Source organism: Indicator indicator, chromosome 18 (genome assembly GCF_027791375.1).
Source record: "Indicator indicator isolate 239-I01 chromosome 18, UM_Iind_1.1, whole genome shotgun sequence".
In the NCBI taxonomy this organism is placed as follows: Eukaryota; Metazoa; Chordata; class Aves; order Piciformes; family Indicatoridae; genus Indicator; species Indicator indicator.
The window spans coordinates 7068143-7082288 of NC_072027.1; the positions used below are offsets into that span (position 1 = coordinate 7068143).

Below are 14146 nucleotides of genomic sequence, written 5' to 3' on the forward strand. Positions count from 1 at the left end.
TGTCGACCTGATAAATTATTTTTTTGGAATAGACCCTGGTACAGTTTCTGGGCTGCTGCTGGGGGATGAAGGGCTGAGCTGAGCTGGGAAGGCAGGTTGGGGGATGCCTCCTCACCCCAGCCAGCGCAGGGGCCTGTGAGTGCTCCTGGGGAACACAGAGGCACTGCCACAGGTGCAGGAAGCGACTCCCCACTCCCGCGCCTCCAGGCCCGCTCCAGCACAAAGCACCCTTGCATCTGTTCCCCATTAGCTGCTGCTGCACTAAGCCACCATGAACTTCGCTACCAGCATCGCCCTGAAACTGATCCTTCAACTGCCGCAGGCTCACAGGCTGGGAAAGCACTCTGGGGCCCAGCCCCATATGCGGGGGACCCCCTGCACCCCCTGCACCCCCTGACCGTGTCAGCCCTGAGACTCTAGATGAAAGTGAGTTACTTGCTCTGTGCTGCCTCCCCAGAGCCCCCACATCTCTGTGAGTGCAGACTGGGGAGCTTCAGCTCCAAGGCCTGCTCTGTGATGCCTGGTCTGCCTTCCCCCCACCCTGCTTAGCCCATGGTGCCCAGCTCTGCCAGGAGCGTGGGCAGGCAGGGCTGCAGCTGTCTCAACCCCTCCTGCCAGCCTGCTCCCTGGGTCTAGGGTTTCATCTAGGGCCGGGTGGCCGTTAGCCCCAGGATCTTATTTCCTCCTTCAGCTCCCAGCTGCACTTGCAGTCCCCCAGCCTGGAAGCTGGTACTTCAGCATGGCCTGCTCCAAACCAACCCAAAGGGAGAGGGGTTGGAAGGTGCTGTGGGGCAGGATGTGGGCCTGGGACAGCAGAGTCCCTGAGACCTGCCCACTGCTATGCAGGGTCCAGGCTTGAGGGATGCAGCTTGTGACTGCCCTTGCATGGGCTCATCTTAGCCATGGGTGCAGTGCTTGCCATGCATTGCATTGGCTGAGAAGCCTAGCAGCCTGGAGAGCCATCCTGGGACCCCCTTCTCATCACAGCCCCTTGCAAGGCTGCTGGGAGAGCCCAGCCTCACCAGTGTGCTTGCAGCCTCCGTCCCCAGCCCTGCTCATCTCTACTGTGAGATGAGTCTCCAGCTCCAGCACAGCAGACAGAGGCAGACAGCCCACGGGCAGGTGTGAAACCTGCCTGTCCCGGCAGCCTGCCTGCCTGGGAAGGATCCCAGCTGTCCTCTAATGTGCCAGAACCAATGCATTTCACACAGCCCTGAATGGGACATTCACATGCTGAAGGGCAAATTGCTCAGGATGGCCAAGGGGGCAGCCTGGCTCCCAGCTGGGACAGGGGATGAACACGAATGGGTGCATGGGAAGGGGTTCTGAACCCCTGGGGGCTGTGTCCAGCTTGCCCCCACCCCACTCCAGGCTGGAGCCTCCATACTGGGGGCAGCATAGAGACTAGGCAGTGCCTTATGTCCAGCATGGTTTGCATAGCTCTTGCTTGCTGGGCAATGCCATTTCTCTGGAAAATGGGGCCACAGCCAATTTCAAAGGGTGAGGCAGAGGTGGGTTCATTAATCCTTAATGCCTGTTGGGCACGCACAAGGGGACATAGTGAGCGGGGTTCTGCTACCCCCTGCCACACAGCCTCACTTAGTCCTCGCTCACATAGCAAGAGTGATGTGTATGGAGGCAGCACATGGGTGCAGGCAGTGCCTCATCCCCTCAGTCCAGCTAAACCCAGGGATGCTTCCAGGGCCCTGCTCCAGCACAAGGGGCTGATCCACATCCTTAGATACTGGTGCATCCCTGAGAGCTGCAGCAGCGGGTGCCAGCGAGCTGTATCAGAGACAACTCTGCCGAGTACAGGGCAGCTGGAGCTGTGGCTGGGCAGGGAGGCAGCCCAGGGCATCCTGCAGCCCCACGACAACTGGAGGCAGTTTTTATTGTTTAACATTCCTGGTATTTTCTGTCAGGGCTGAACCAATTGTCCTTAATCCGCCAGGCTCTGCTGGCCAAACAAGTGTGGCTGAGCCACTGGCATCCTGTCCCCACAAACAGGCCCCTTTTGTGAGAGGGATTTAGCATGTAGCCCAGTAAATCCCACTGGTTTCCTGAGGCAGCGTTCCCACACACCACACCCCCAACCCCTGCTGCCTGTTCCCTGGTCCCTGAGACCTGGCCCTGGGCCCTGGGCCCTGGCGTTGCTCCTCAGCCTGGCCCTGCCCCTGGGCACCCTGCCTGCCTCTGTTCTGAGTCCAGGCACCTGCTGCCTGACCAGAATCTGCCCACCTGGAGGGCTGCCTGTAGCCCCTCTGACCAGGGTCCCCCTGCTTGTTGTTGGGACATGTCTGGGGGGACTGAGGGGCTTCCCAGCTACCCCTCTGCACTGCTGAGTATGGACAGGATGTTGTGGTCCCGGAGGGATTCTATGGTTCTAGGGGATGCTGAGCCCTAGAGGAGATGGCTCTGGTCTGGGGGTTGGGAGAGAATGCTGAGTCCTGGAGGAGATTTGACAGTCCTTAGGAGGGTACCGAGTCCTGATGGATATGGCTCTGTTCCTGGAGGATGCTGAGTCCTGAGGGAGACAAAGCACCTCAGGGGCCAGGACAGTGGTTGGTTCTTTATTCCAGCTCTGGGATGTAGCTCCTAGCCCCTAGCCCAGAGATGCCTTTGCTTAACGACTCTGTTGTGGAGACAGGAGCTGCTGTTGTCTTTTCTCCCCAAAACAAAGGCAACAGATTTTTATCTCCAAGGAAAATCTGGCCTTTGTGAGATGCAGAAAGCTTCTGCCCCTGGGCAGGGAGGGGATGAAAGGCACCAGGCTCTTGCCTCCACCACCTGGCACAGCCTCTCTGCCTGCTGCTGCCTGGCACATACCTCCATGCCCTGTCCTTGTCCCATGCTTGTGCCCCATGTACCCCACTGGTGTCCAGGCAATGAAAAGGAAGGAAAGGTCCCCATAGGCTGATGGGCAAGGAAAGGGGATCCATGGGCACCCATAAGTGGGGGCACCCTATGCTGCTTCCTGGGCCCAGGCTGTGAAGGGATGCAAACAGTGGCAGTTCCTGCATCTCTGGACACCACACACACAGATGTGCACATATGCACAGGTGTAGGCACACACAGATGTAGACACCATTCCCACGCCCATGTCTACACACACCCATGCACACCCATGCCCATGTATGAACACTTGCAACACCCTGCACACAGCAGACATCCCTCTGCACACACTTCTCGGACAGAACCCTCCCCAACCGTAGAAACACACTCTACGGATGCATCCTCGCCTCCAGCCGCGCAAACACACAACACCCCTCGCACACCCCCCATGCACACGTATACACCCCTCACGCACACCCCTTCCACACAACGCCCCCGTACATGTACACACACACGCCCCTACACCCCATGCCAGCCCTGTACATCCTCTTTCACGCACCCCCATCCCACGCACACACCCACACCCACTCTCTCTCTGCACCGAGCTGAGCACCCAGGACGAGCGCTGGTTGTGGGGCCCCTCCTCCAGCGGGGGTCCCAGCGAGCGCAGCCGGCGGGCTGCCCGCTGCAGCCCCTCTCCAGCCGGCAGCATTCTGCGCTCGCCCGGCCGGCAGCAGGCAGGCGAAGCCGGGCGGCGAGCCCCATCTCCTGGCCAGAAGGAGCAGCTCTGCGCCTGCAAGATGGGCAGAAATGAACCCCTGAGAGCTGTTCACCCACACGTTATCAGCTGAGACAGTGACCTTCATGCCAGGCCAGCCCTGGGACTGTTGGTTGGAGGGATGACAAACTGGGCTGGGAAAAATGGTCTGCATCATGGGGTCGGTTCCTGACTTCGTTCTCCATCTCTTTGCCCTTGCAGATGGATGGGGCTGGGAGTGGGGCAGTGCGGGATGTTCAGGTTGCAGAGTGGCACCATGTGCCACTGTCTATCCCACCTACTCCAGGTGATGGAGAGCAGAGTGGAAAGTCACGGGAGCCTTGTGAACCTGGCTTTACCTTGAGTGTATAGAGCAAAACCCAGCAAAGGCTCAGTCTGGCTGCCCAGGGCTGGGCCCAGTACAACCCCTAAGCTGGGGATGGGGGCCAGATGTCTGCCTGAGGGATGGGGGAGCAGGGAGGTCCTTGAGAACAACTGCAGCACCCAGCCAGGTACTCCGAGCCCCACTCCCTGGGGGACTATCCCTGTGCTGCACAGGGTTGCTGGCATGACAGGTCTCCAGCTGACCGCAGGTCAGCAACAGCTCTTCTAAATAGGACAAGCGAGCTCATCACTGATGTATCTTGTCCCCAGCAGCTTGTAGTGTGGGTCCTGCCTCTCACCCACTGCCCTTGTGTGTCCTGAGGCTGCTCCTCCCCTGCCTGTCTTTGGGGCTAACCCACTAAGGTTTGGGGGAGGTGGAAGGAGCAGCAGAGCAGGGTGGGATCATGGGAGGCCGGGGTCACCCCAGCATGAGGAGCAGACCCCAGCACGGGGAGCAGACCCCTGCGCCGGACATGCTAGTTCAGCGAGGAGAAACCCAGGGCTGCCGGTGCAGGCGGAGAAGGGCAGCCCTGCCTGCCGCCACAGAGCTGCAGACACGCACCGGGCTGAGCCCCGCCGCCTGCTTCAGCTCTCTGCCGCTGCATCTCCGGTGGTTTCAAATCCCCCAAGCCTTTCCCGGTGAAAAGGGGCCCCCGGCAAACCCTACGGGCAGGATGCTCTCCTCTCCACTGTTTCCTTCCTCTCCCCGAGCCGGGCCAGCCCTCCCTCCCCCTACCCGCCGCAGCTGCTTTAACCCTTCCTTCCACGCTTCGGGGCACACGCCAGACTCTCCGCCACGGCACCCGCCCGCCTTTCCCACTTTGTGCAGAGCCCCGGTGGGGTCCCCCGGGGCCGCGCTGACCACGCACCCTGTCCGGCCCGCTCTTGCCATCCTCCCGCTCCCCTGCAGTGCCCAAGTGTCTGCCGGAGGTTGGACAGCCGCAGCCGGGGGCTGCTCACAGCAAGCTCACGCTGCCCACGGCTCCCGCGGGACCCGCATGGGCCACAGATCATTCCAAGCTGGGGCGTGGGGCTCCGCGGGACCCCCCCATCTCCCCCTGAGAGAGCGAGCAGGAGCGTCCACCGCGGGGCCGCGCTCCCTTCTGCATCATTGCGGCGGCGGGAAGCAGCCATGGCGGGAGTCGGGGCTGTGCATCGGATGCTGTGCATGGAGCAATGCGGAGCAGCCATGGCGGCAGCCGGGGCCGTGCATCGGCCAGTGGGGAATTGGGGAACGGGGCATCGCCCATGGGGCAACGTCACCAGATTGTGAATGGGGACCTGGGCCTCCAGAGGGAGCCCGCAGTGCCGTCCCGCTCAGAAGTCATTGCCCTCCAGAGCCCCCAGCATGCTCTGGGAAGCTGGGTGGGTGAGACTGGCCATGCGGGGCAGGAGATACGTAGGAGAAGCCCGGCAGCTGGAAATCTCCTGTGAGGCTGCTGTCTGCCCGTGCTGCCCCGCCACAGCCCGCAGACAAAGCCCTGCGTGGCGGTGACAGGACTGGCCCTTACTGCCCGCTGTGCCGCACATCCGGGCAGGAGTGCTGCAGCAGCACACAGGGTGCCATTTGCTTGCTCCTTCGCCGGAAGAGAGGGGATGGGGCCGAGCCCTTCCTATGAGCACTGGCTGTGGCATGGGGAGAGGTGATACAGCAGACAGTGAGTGCGTCTGAGGGCATTCCACAACCCTCACCTCATACCAATAACCACGTGGCTGTAGGAAGCACTGCTAGGAGTACCACAGGGCTCCATTGGGGCACTCCTGGCAGGGAAGTGCCAGGGAGGCAGTGGGATGGGGACAGGCCTAGGGGTACCCCAAGCTACTACCACCCAAGTTGTAGAGCACCTGCCCAAACCATATCTGTGGGGCTGTGCAGTGCCATGTACCCACAAGCAGAGGATTCAGCCCTCAGTGGTTGGCAATCAGTGGGGACAAGAGCTGGTCATGGGGCCAGTGTCCAGGCTGGGATGTGCTCTGCTGGCAGCTCTGGATTTCCCAGCAGAGGGGGCAAATAAGCAGAATGAGGGCATCTGGTGACAATCAGGGCTTAAATCTCTCCCCAGGCCAGCCCTTGCTCCCTGGGTTTTGGGAGCCAGGCTGTGCGGAATATGGGATGCTCTTGTCCTGAGCAAGGCCCTGCCCACTGCTGTGGGGGTTATAAATAAACCATTGACTTTATTTTGGGAACGTGGTGGGAACGTGTGTGGCAGGTTCCTCCAAGAAAGGAGGAAAGTTGCCTGCCAGGTCCCTGCCCAGGTGTGCCAGGGTGTGGCTGCTGCAGCCAGTGCTAATCTGAGGAGACTGTCTGTGCTGAAGGGATCTATCCTTTTGTGATAAATTCAGATGACCCCACACAGACCAGGTGCTGTTCCATCTCTGTGCAGGTGGGGAAGACCATGTAGACATGAGGCCTTGGTGCAGAGGTCATGCAGCAATGGGAGCAGGACAGGTCCCACTCCCACACATCACTGCACCACATGGGCACTGAGCAAGATGGCCCACGGCAGGGTGGGTGCCTCCAGCCAAGCCCAAAGCTGGGGCTTCGTAGGTATAAACATGTAATGAACAAAACCTTCAACTATGGTGCATTCTGCCAAGTCACCCCACCTTCTGTGGGTGTTCTTGAATGGCACAAGACTGAGTGTGGCAATCTCTTGGTGGTGGCAGCACACTGGTGCAGGGACAACAGGTTGGGGCGCTAAGTGTGGCCACTCTGGAACAGATGCTGTAGAGGAATGGTTGCCCCATTGCCAGCTGCAGACTGCACTGGGCCAAAGGGGCAGCTGGAGAAGCCGGGAGCAAGCACGGCACAGGGCTGCCCACAGGTTGAACCCTGCTGCTTTGCTAAGATGCCATCCCACAGCTGCTCCCGGATGGTGTTTTTGGTGGCTGTACCCCACCAGGGTGAAGAAAGACGGGCAGCCGGTGCTGCCCGAGTGTGCAGAGGCTGTTCCGTGAGCCCTACCCAGCGCGGGGGGGCCCGCACAGCCAGGCCGGAGTCGGGGGGTAAACAAAGGGCAGTGTCGGGTGAGTGGGTCCGCCGGGGCAGCGCCGCGCCGAGGCCAGACGAGCCCCGCGGCAGCACCCAACTCCCCGCCTGGCACCCCGGGGGGCGGCCGAGCCCTGCCCCCCGCGCGGCCCGGGCAGCACCGCCCCGGTGCCACATCTCTTGCTCTGCCCCGGCCGCTGCCCCCCGACCGGCCGCCTCCGCCCCGTGCCTGCCCAGCCGTGCCGGTGCGGCAGTGGCGTGGCGCGGCGCCTGGACCCGCACGCTTGGCGGCGGAGACCCCGGCCCCCATCTGGAGGTAGCGACGGAGCCGCCGCCGCTGCCCGCGGGCAGACGAGGGGGGGAGGCGGCGGGGCGCCAGTGACGGCCCGACCCGGCGGAGCGGGCGGGCGCGGGGCCGGCTGCGCGCCGCTCGGCGGCGGGAGGGCGGGTGGGAGCGCGGCGTTCGCTGTCCGGGAGCGGCGAGGACAGCCAGGCCGCGGGCACCCGGGCGCCGCTTCACCGGCAGGCGAGGCGAGGCACGGCACCGCGAGCTCCCCGGAGGGGCGACGGCTCATCCCGCCGGTGCAGGGGAGGGCGACGAGGGGAGCGCGGCCGGGGCGCCGGGCCCAGACCGCAGCGGACAATGGCAGAGGGTGACTCGAGTACGCCGGAGGCGGGCGGTGGCCCGCGACCCCCGCCCCGCTGGCTGCCCATTGGGACCGAGGCTGGAACTGGGACCAGGGCCGAGGCGGGGCGGGCGGCCCGAGCCGCCGGGCAAGAGCCACCGCCCGTCGACTGCCCCACTGGGGCGCAGGGCCCGGCCGACTCCATTTTGTTGGCGCCCGCTCCGCTGCCGCACGCAGGCCCCGCGGCCGACGACGCGGAGCGGGGGAGTGTCGGGCGGCGGCCAACTGGGGCGCCAGGGCCCTCAGGTGAGGCACGGCCGGGCCGCGGCCTCTCGACTCGCACCGTCCTGTCCCAGCGCGGCCGCCTGGTGTCCCTCCGCAGCTGCCTAAGATGGAGGTGGGGACGGCAGGTCGGAGGGTGCAGAGCCGGGCAGGCCGCGCCGCCATGTGCACGGGGCCTGGCCGGGCTGGGCCGGGCAAGGCCAGTTGAGCCGGACAGCAGGCAGGGAGCAGGGCAATGGCGGGGCACACCGTGCGGGGGCAGCACTGAGCGCCCCCTTCCTCACCCCCCGGGGCGGGTGGCGCGCACGGGAGGGTCGTGTGTGGGGGGGCACCCCTCGGGGAGGCGGGGGGGGGTGGAAATGGCCCGCGCGGGCGCGCGCTGATTGGCCACTGCCGAACCCCAAGAGCGGGTGCGTCGGGCGCGCGCGCAGGCGCGGGGGGCGCGCGCCGGCGGGATGGCGGCTGCGGGCGCGCGCATGCGGGGGAGGGAAGAGGGAGTCGGTGGAGGAGCAGCGCTGGCGGGGCCTGGCCGGGCCGGGTCGGCGCGTCTCTTCCTCGTCCCGTACCGGGGGCAGGCGGCAAGCCGGCCGCGGTGGCCGCAGGTGAGCGGCGCCCTGCGGAGTGGCGAGGCGGCACCAGGCTAAAGAGAGCCGTGCCAAGCCGAAGCCGGTCAGCTTGGGCCTAACGCGACGGCGGCGTCGGCCCGCGCGGGGCCGGCGGAGCCGTAGCGGGCCCCCGGGCGCGGCTGCCATTTTGCGGCGGCGGCCGGACTGACCCCATTGTGCTGTGCCCGCAGGTGGATGCTCGCGGCCCGGCATGGAGCAGGCCTGCGAAGTGAGCCGCCGCAGTTGCCTCGTCCCCTTCGGCACCTCGCTGGCGGTCGCCGAGGCCAAAGGCGGCCCTTTCGGCGAAGGCCGCGGCACCGAGCCGCCGGCCATGCAGCTGGCCACTGCTAAGTCTGTCTACAGCCAGGATCCCTCGTCCTGCTACATCCCACTGCGCCGGCTGCAGGACTTGGCCTCCATGATCAACGCCGAGTATCTCGGTGGTGCCGCCGACGGCGCTGAGGCCCTGCCCGACCCCAGCTCGCCACCCCCACGCCTTTCTGTACAGCAGGACCCAGCGGCAGGCGCTGACGGACCTGGCCCAGCGGTTGACGCGCCCAAAGGGGCCCTGGCCTTCCCTCTGCTCTTACGGGACAGCAGAGAGGAGGTGGCGGCGGAGGAGGAGGAGGGTACCGAGACGCCGGAGGAGGAGGAGGAGGACGACGACGACGACTACGAGGAGGAGGAGGAAGAAGAAGAGGAGGCGGCGGTGGACGGGGAGGAGGAGGCGGCGGCCGAGCCCGGCTCGCAGTGTCGCGGCCGCCCCGGGCCGCAGCAAGACCCCGGCAGCCCGCTACCGACCCGCTTGCAGCCGGCCCAGCTGGTGTCGACGACGGTGTTGGACGGCGGCTCCGGGGAGAAGCCGGAGTCTTCCGCCACCGCCGCGGCAACGGCCCTGCAGCTTGTAAGCATCGACGCGGGGGGAGGGGGAGAGGCGTGCGCCGGGCGGGGGACCGCGGCCGCTGCCATTTTGCGGCGGAGGCCGACGAGGCGCGGTGCGGCGGTGCCGTGCTGGGCGCCCTCGCTGCCGGCACCCTCGAGGACGGGCAGCCATCTTGCCGAGGGGACCCTGCCGAGGCGCGGGGGGAGGCTGTGGCCGCCTCGGGTCCGCGGTTCGGAGCTCCTCTGACGGCTGTGCTGGAGGTCGCCGGGCTGTCATCAGGCTCTACCGCACACCTGTGCCCCGGCACGACCAGTTACGCTCCCCCCGCGTTTCTCTCTGCCTTCAGGAGCAAGAGGCACCGTCCTTCCGCCCCGACAACAGTGGATCGCTGCGGAGTTTGGTGGAGTTCTTTTTCCGTTACAGGGTGTTTTTTTTTAATCTGGGACATATCGCAGATAAAAAGGGCAGGAGGAGAGCTTTTCCACTTTCCTGCCTACCCCGGCTTTAACACTGTCAGGCGGCTCTTTGTCTGGCCTGGCTTGAAGTAGCCAAGCTGTGAGACTTTGGCGATGGTTGGGGAGGAGCCGTGTCATGGCTTGACAGACCTCACAGTCAGAAAACCTCAGAATGACTTTTTTCTTTCTAATGTCTTTGTACACTTACAAATTCCTTCAGTTTGTTTTCTGATATTTGCTTAATATGAAGCAAAACCGAGTAACTTCTGGAGTTCTGAGAGGGGTTGGATGAATTCAGCGTTTTTCTGTAATGTGCTTCTGAATGGCAGTTCAGCTTCTGAAAGGGTTTCAGCATGACTTTTTATTTGTAGATACAAGGCATCTTTCCTGTTGTTTTTCAGTAATTTTTTTCTATTTCTTAGAGATGTTTTTTGCAAACTTAAGGTTTGTTATTGAAGGATATTCTGGGTTTTGAGTATTTTTTGATGCCGAGTGAAAATTAACTCGTGTGACAGCACTGACACTGAAACCACCTTGCTCTGTTTAATTCCAGTAGAGCCACTGACGCTGGACAGATGCTACTGGTGCACGTAGGACCTAGGGAGAAACACTTTCTTTTCGCTGTGTTCGTTTGGGAATGTGCAATTCTTGCTGGGTGCTCTGGGATGTGGGGAGTGCTTCTCACTGAGGGCCCACGGAAAGGCAATTTCAGGAAGATGCTGGCAGCAGCTTAATTCGTTTGTAGCACAGTTAGACTCGGCTCTGGATCATGGATCCTTTTGAGTGTTCCTTGGGAAGAATCTGATTCCTCGTGGAGTCTGTCTTCAGTCTTTGTGGGTAAAAGGCTGTTGTTGATCTGAGGTTTGTGCATATACTTAGCTTTGGAGCAAAGCAGGGTTCTCAGCAGACATGTGCTCAGTGATGCGGTTGTGGGAGGGTCTCACTTTGTAAACAGAAGCTGGGAGAGGTACTTTCACACTTGCCTCTGCTATCAGTGGCTTTACAACGTGCTCCACGGAACTGCAGCTTCTACACTGACAAAGTTGCCTTAGTGATTGAGCCCGTTGTTTGAATATGCAACAAGAGGTTGTTTTTTCAGTAAAACTGCCTTCTTGTCTGGTTGTAGTCCAGTGTTAGCTGAATTGTTCTGGTGACTTAAAAGCATAGCTGCTTTCAGATCAAAAAACAAACCTAAACACTTTTTAGCCAGGTTGGAATCCTCTCCTTGAGTCTTGCATTCTTACTTTAGTAAGTAAGTGTGGCTGGTAGTTCTTCATTTTAGCTGTTGCTTGTGGGATGGGAAGAAATAGGGGTTTTTTTCTGTGCCAAGTTACCTTCAAGACAGTTCAAATCTTTTTAATTGTTGACATAGTAGATAAAAATAACCAAACTTGCTCTTTAAATCATATATTCACACAGGCATTTAATTTCAGTCTCATTTGTAGCTGAGTAACTGGAGTCAACTCTTTTTGAGACTCTCTTAAAATTTTAAACAAAAAACTGCCACAAAACAACTACCACAACCCCCAAGAGTTCTACACTGCTGTTTTTAGGGCAGCTTGTCATAGCTGGGCTGCTCTTTCAGATAATCACTTTTACCCAGCTTGATGATGGGGCTCTTTCATCTTACAGTGAGACTTTCTCAGAACTTTTTTTCTTGAAACTCATGGCTTTGAGTATGCCTATTGCTCGGCATACTTTCACCAAATGGAGGAAAGTGTGCACCTCTCTCAGACTACTATGTCTGCCCCTGGCAAATTTTGAGTTCTTCACCAGATCATTGCAAGCTCCTTTGAAAAGCCATTTCTAAAATGTCAGGGGTGCCTCCGGCAGAAGGGCTAACGTTTGACTTAATCTTTAGTGGGATGCAAAGTCTGGCTTTAAAGTGATGCCTCTGGATGGGAGGGTGGCATCAAGTATTGTTTTACATGGGGATTTGTTGATAGCCCAGGCATCCTTTGCACTCCAGACAGAGGAGGGCTTGTTCAGGTAGCATTCAGTTGTAAAGAGGGATGCGCATATTCTGAAGTGAAATTATTTTAAGTGTTAACCTTAAAATCAAGATTAACTTTACTGAAGCTCTCCGTGCTTCCAGCAGCTACTGCCACATTTTGTGTTGGAGAGGAAGAAGTTTAAGCAGTGGTTCTCTGGTCTCATTTCTGCTCCAGAAGTGATGATACAATGAGTGCCAGCTGCTGGGAGCTTACTTTCTTGTACACGTGTTGGGTTCTCACCAGTTAAATGAGTGGTCATTTTTTAATTTTATCTGTCCCTTGCTGTCTTGATGTGAGCTTTTTGGTGCTTTCCCGTCCTTTGAAAGTTGTAGAGGACAGCATTTTGTGGAGGCAGAGGGAGATCTGGGCACAGGCTCAACTGCTGGAGCAGGCATATGGAGCTATGTAAGGTCTAAGTGGTGTGGGTCTTGCTTGAACTTGATTACTGAGGAATTAAAGCAGGTGGGCTCATTTCTAGCAGAACTGCCGTGCTAAAGTTTTGCTTTTCTGCATAATTGCAGATGTCAGTCAGATGCAGTTGGCTTTCACTTTGTCACTGATTTCTAGTTGCTGCCTACAAAGTATGGAAGAGTCATTTGGCTTGTGGAAATGAGCACTAGAAAGCAGAGGTCTCAGATTTAAGCACGTCTGTACCACTCATAGTGTGCAGCATGCAGTCCAGTGTTACACCTTCACAAGCTACTTTTTTTTTTGTCTGTGGACCCTGATGGCTTCAGGCTGCAGCCTGTATGGAGCTCACATGAGGCACTTGCTCAATGTGGCTTTTCATTCTTCTCATACTATTTTCTTGTTGTCCAACTCCATGCTGCAGGAGTGTGTTGTTTGGGTTGTGGTGGTGAGGAAATGAGGTACAGGGAAATCCAGAGCCAGATCTTTCATCACTTTGGATGGCTGCTTCCAGTGTGTGGATATAAGAAATGAGCAGGGCATGTGTGTAAGGGCTTCTGGAACATTTTTGCTTTCTGAGAACCATACTGATTTATTTATTTATTTATTTTAAAATACAGAAAACAGCTAGAGTCATCTCTTTAAGCCTAGAATTAATCCATGATGAACTTCAGACTTCTCTTGCAACCTGCTCCTGTGGGAGAGTACCTTCCTTACAAAACGTTTGTGTCCCTGTGTGAGAGTTACTCTGGTTCTTGGTTTATTAACTGACATGTCTAGTGCCATTTCTCTCTTTGCTAAAAATGAAATAAAGAAACTGATGCCATGTGAATGATACTGGCTACTCCTGTAAATATTTCTGAAAGGATCTCCTACTACAGACTGTTGGTTTGAGGTGTAACTAACTACTGGTAATGTTATATCCCTGAGATACAATAGGCATGGCAGTGGTTTGTTTGAGCAAGGAACATAAATTTCATTGATCAGTTGACATCTTCCTGGTAGGGAGATGAATTCCATTTGGCCATCTGTGCTTTCTGTGGACACAGTCTCCCTCTGCATGCACCTGGCGAGAACAGGTTTTTGGTGTGCCGCTGTCTTGGAAGTGCTCAGAGTGCCTCTGATCTTGCCCACGCTCCTCTTTTCCAGTAAAGATGCCACTGTTTGGAAGGCATTTTTGCTCAGAAGAGCATGCAGCTGGATCTCACCTGGCCATGCAGTCCACTAGTATCCACTGGACACCTGCACTGAAGTGCGTTCATGTTTTGTATAGCTCTGAGCTTACCCAACAAGGACTTCAGCCATGCTGGGCACCTGGAAGAGCAGCTGTTTCCGTGATTAGGTCGTTGTCCTGGGCTGCATTACTGCTTGAGCATAATTTTTTGAGGTCCTTCATGACTTTGGTGCTTTCATGATGTGATGGCACTGCATTGCTTCTTTGTGGCAGTGATAGTGTGAGTGGGTGGCTGTTAAGGTGCTGTCACAGCAGGACTGTGTCTCGCTGAGGTATAAGGAGCAGCTCCCTTTGAGTGACAGCAGATTTTTGAAGTCTGTAGGATCTAGAGCTCTCCTGCACAGGAAGTTGATTCCTGGAAATATTTATTCTAGTATTTGGCTGGGATTGCTGTTACTGTCCTTGCTGCGTTTGTATTCTCTAATCTTGTGTTGTGATTAGGTGTGAAATAGTGTTTGTGATGTTACAGAAAATACTGTGGTTTCTCCAGTAAAAATGGGTGTTCTGGCTACTCATTGTGCAGTGTGAAGTTCAAATGATCAATACCTTTGTGGTTCATCCGCTCTCTGAGACTGAGCCTGACTGCCTGCAAAGAGCAAAACCAGAGGTGTTTTCTTGCAGATTAGGGTAGTCTTGAAGGTGAGGTTTTGCTGAATGCAACGGTATGAACCTCTACGTTGTTTCTGCTTTCTATATT

The 14146-nt window shown here is 58.4% G+C and overlaps 1 protein-coding gene across 1 annotated transcript in view; it reads left to right on the forward strand.

Annotated features, from left to right (window-relative positions):
- The first annotated feature begins 8686 nt into the window (after nucleotides 1-8686).
- NSD1 (nuclear receptor binding SET domain protein 1) overlaps nucleotides 8687-14146 on the forward strand; it is a 62926-nt gene continuing 57466 nt past the window's right edge. The window contains exon 1 of the mRNA XM_054389245.1: nucleotides 8687-9379. Coding sequence (XP_054245220.1) covers nucleotides 8687-9379 — 693 coding nt within the window. The remainder of the gene's footprint in view (nucleotides 9380-14146) is intronic.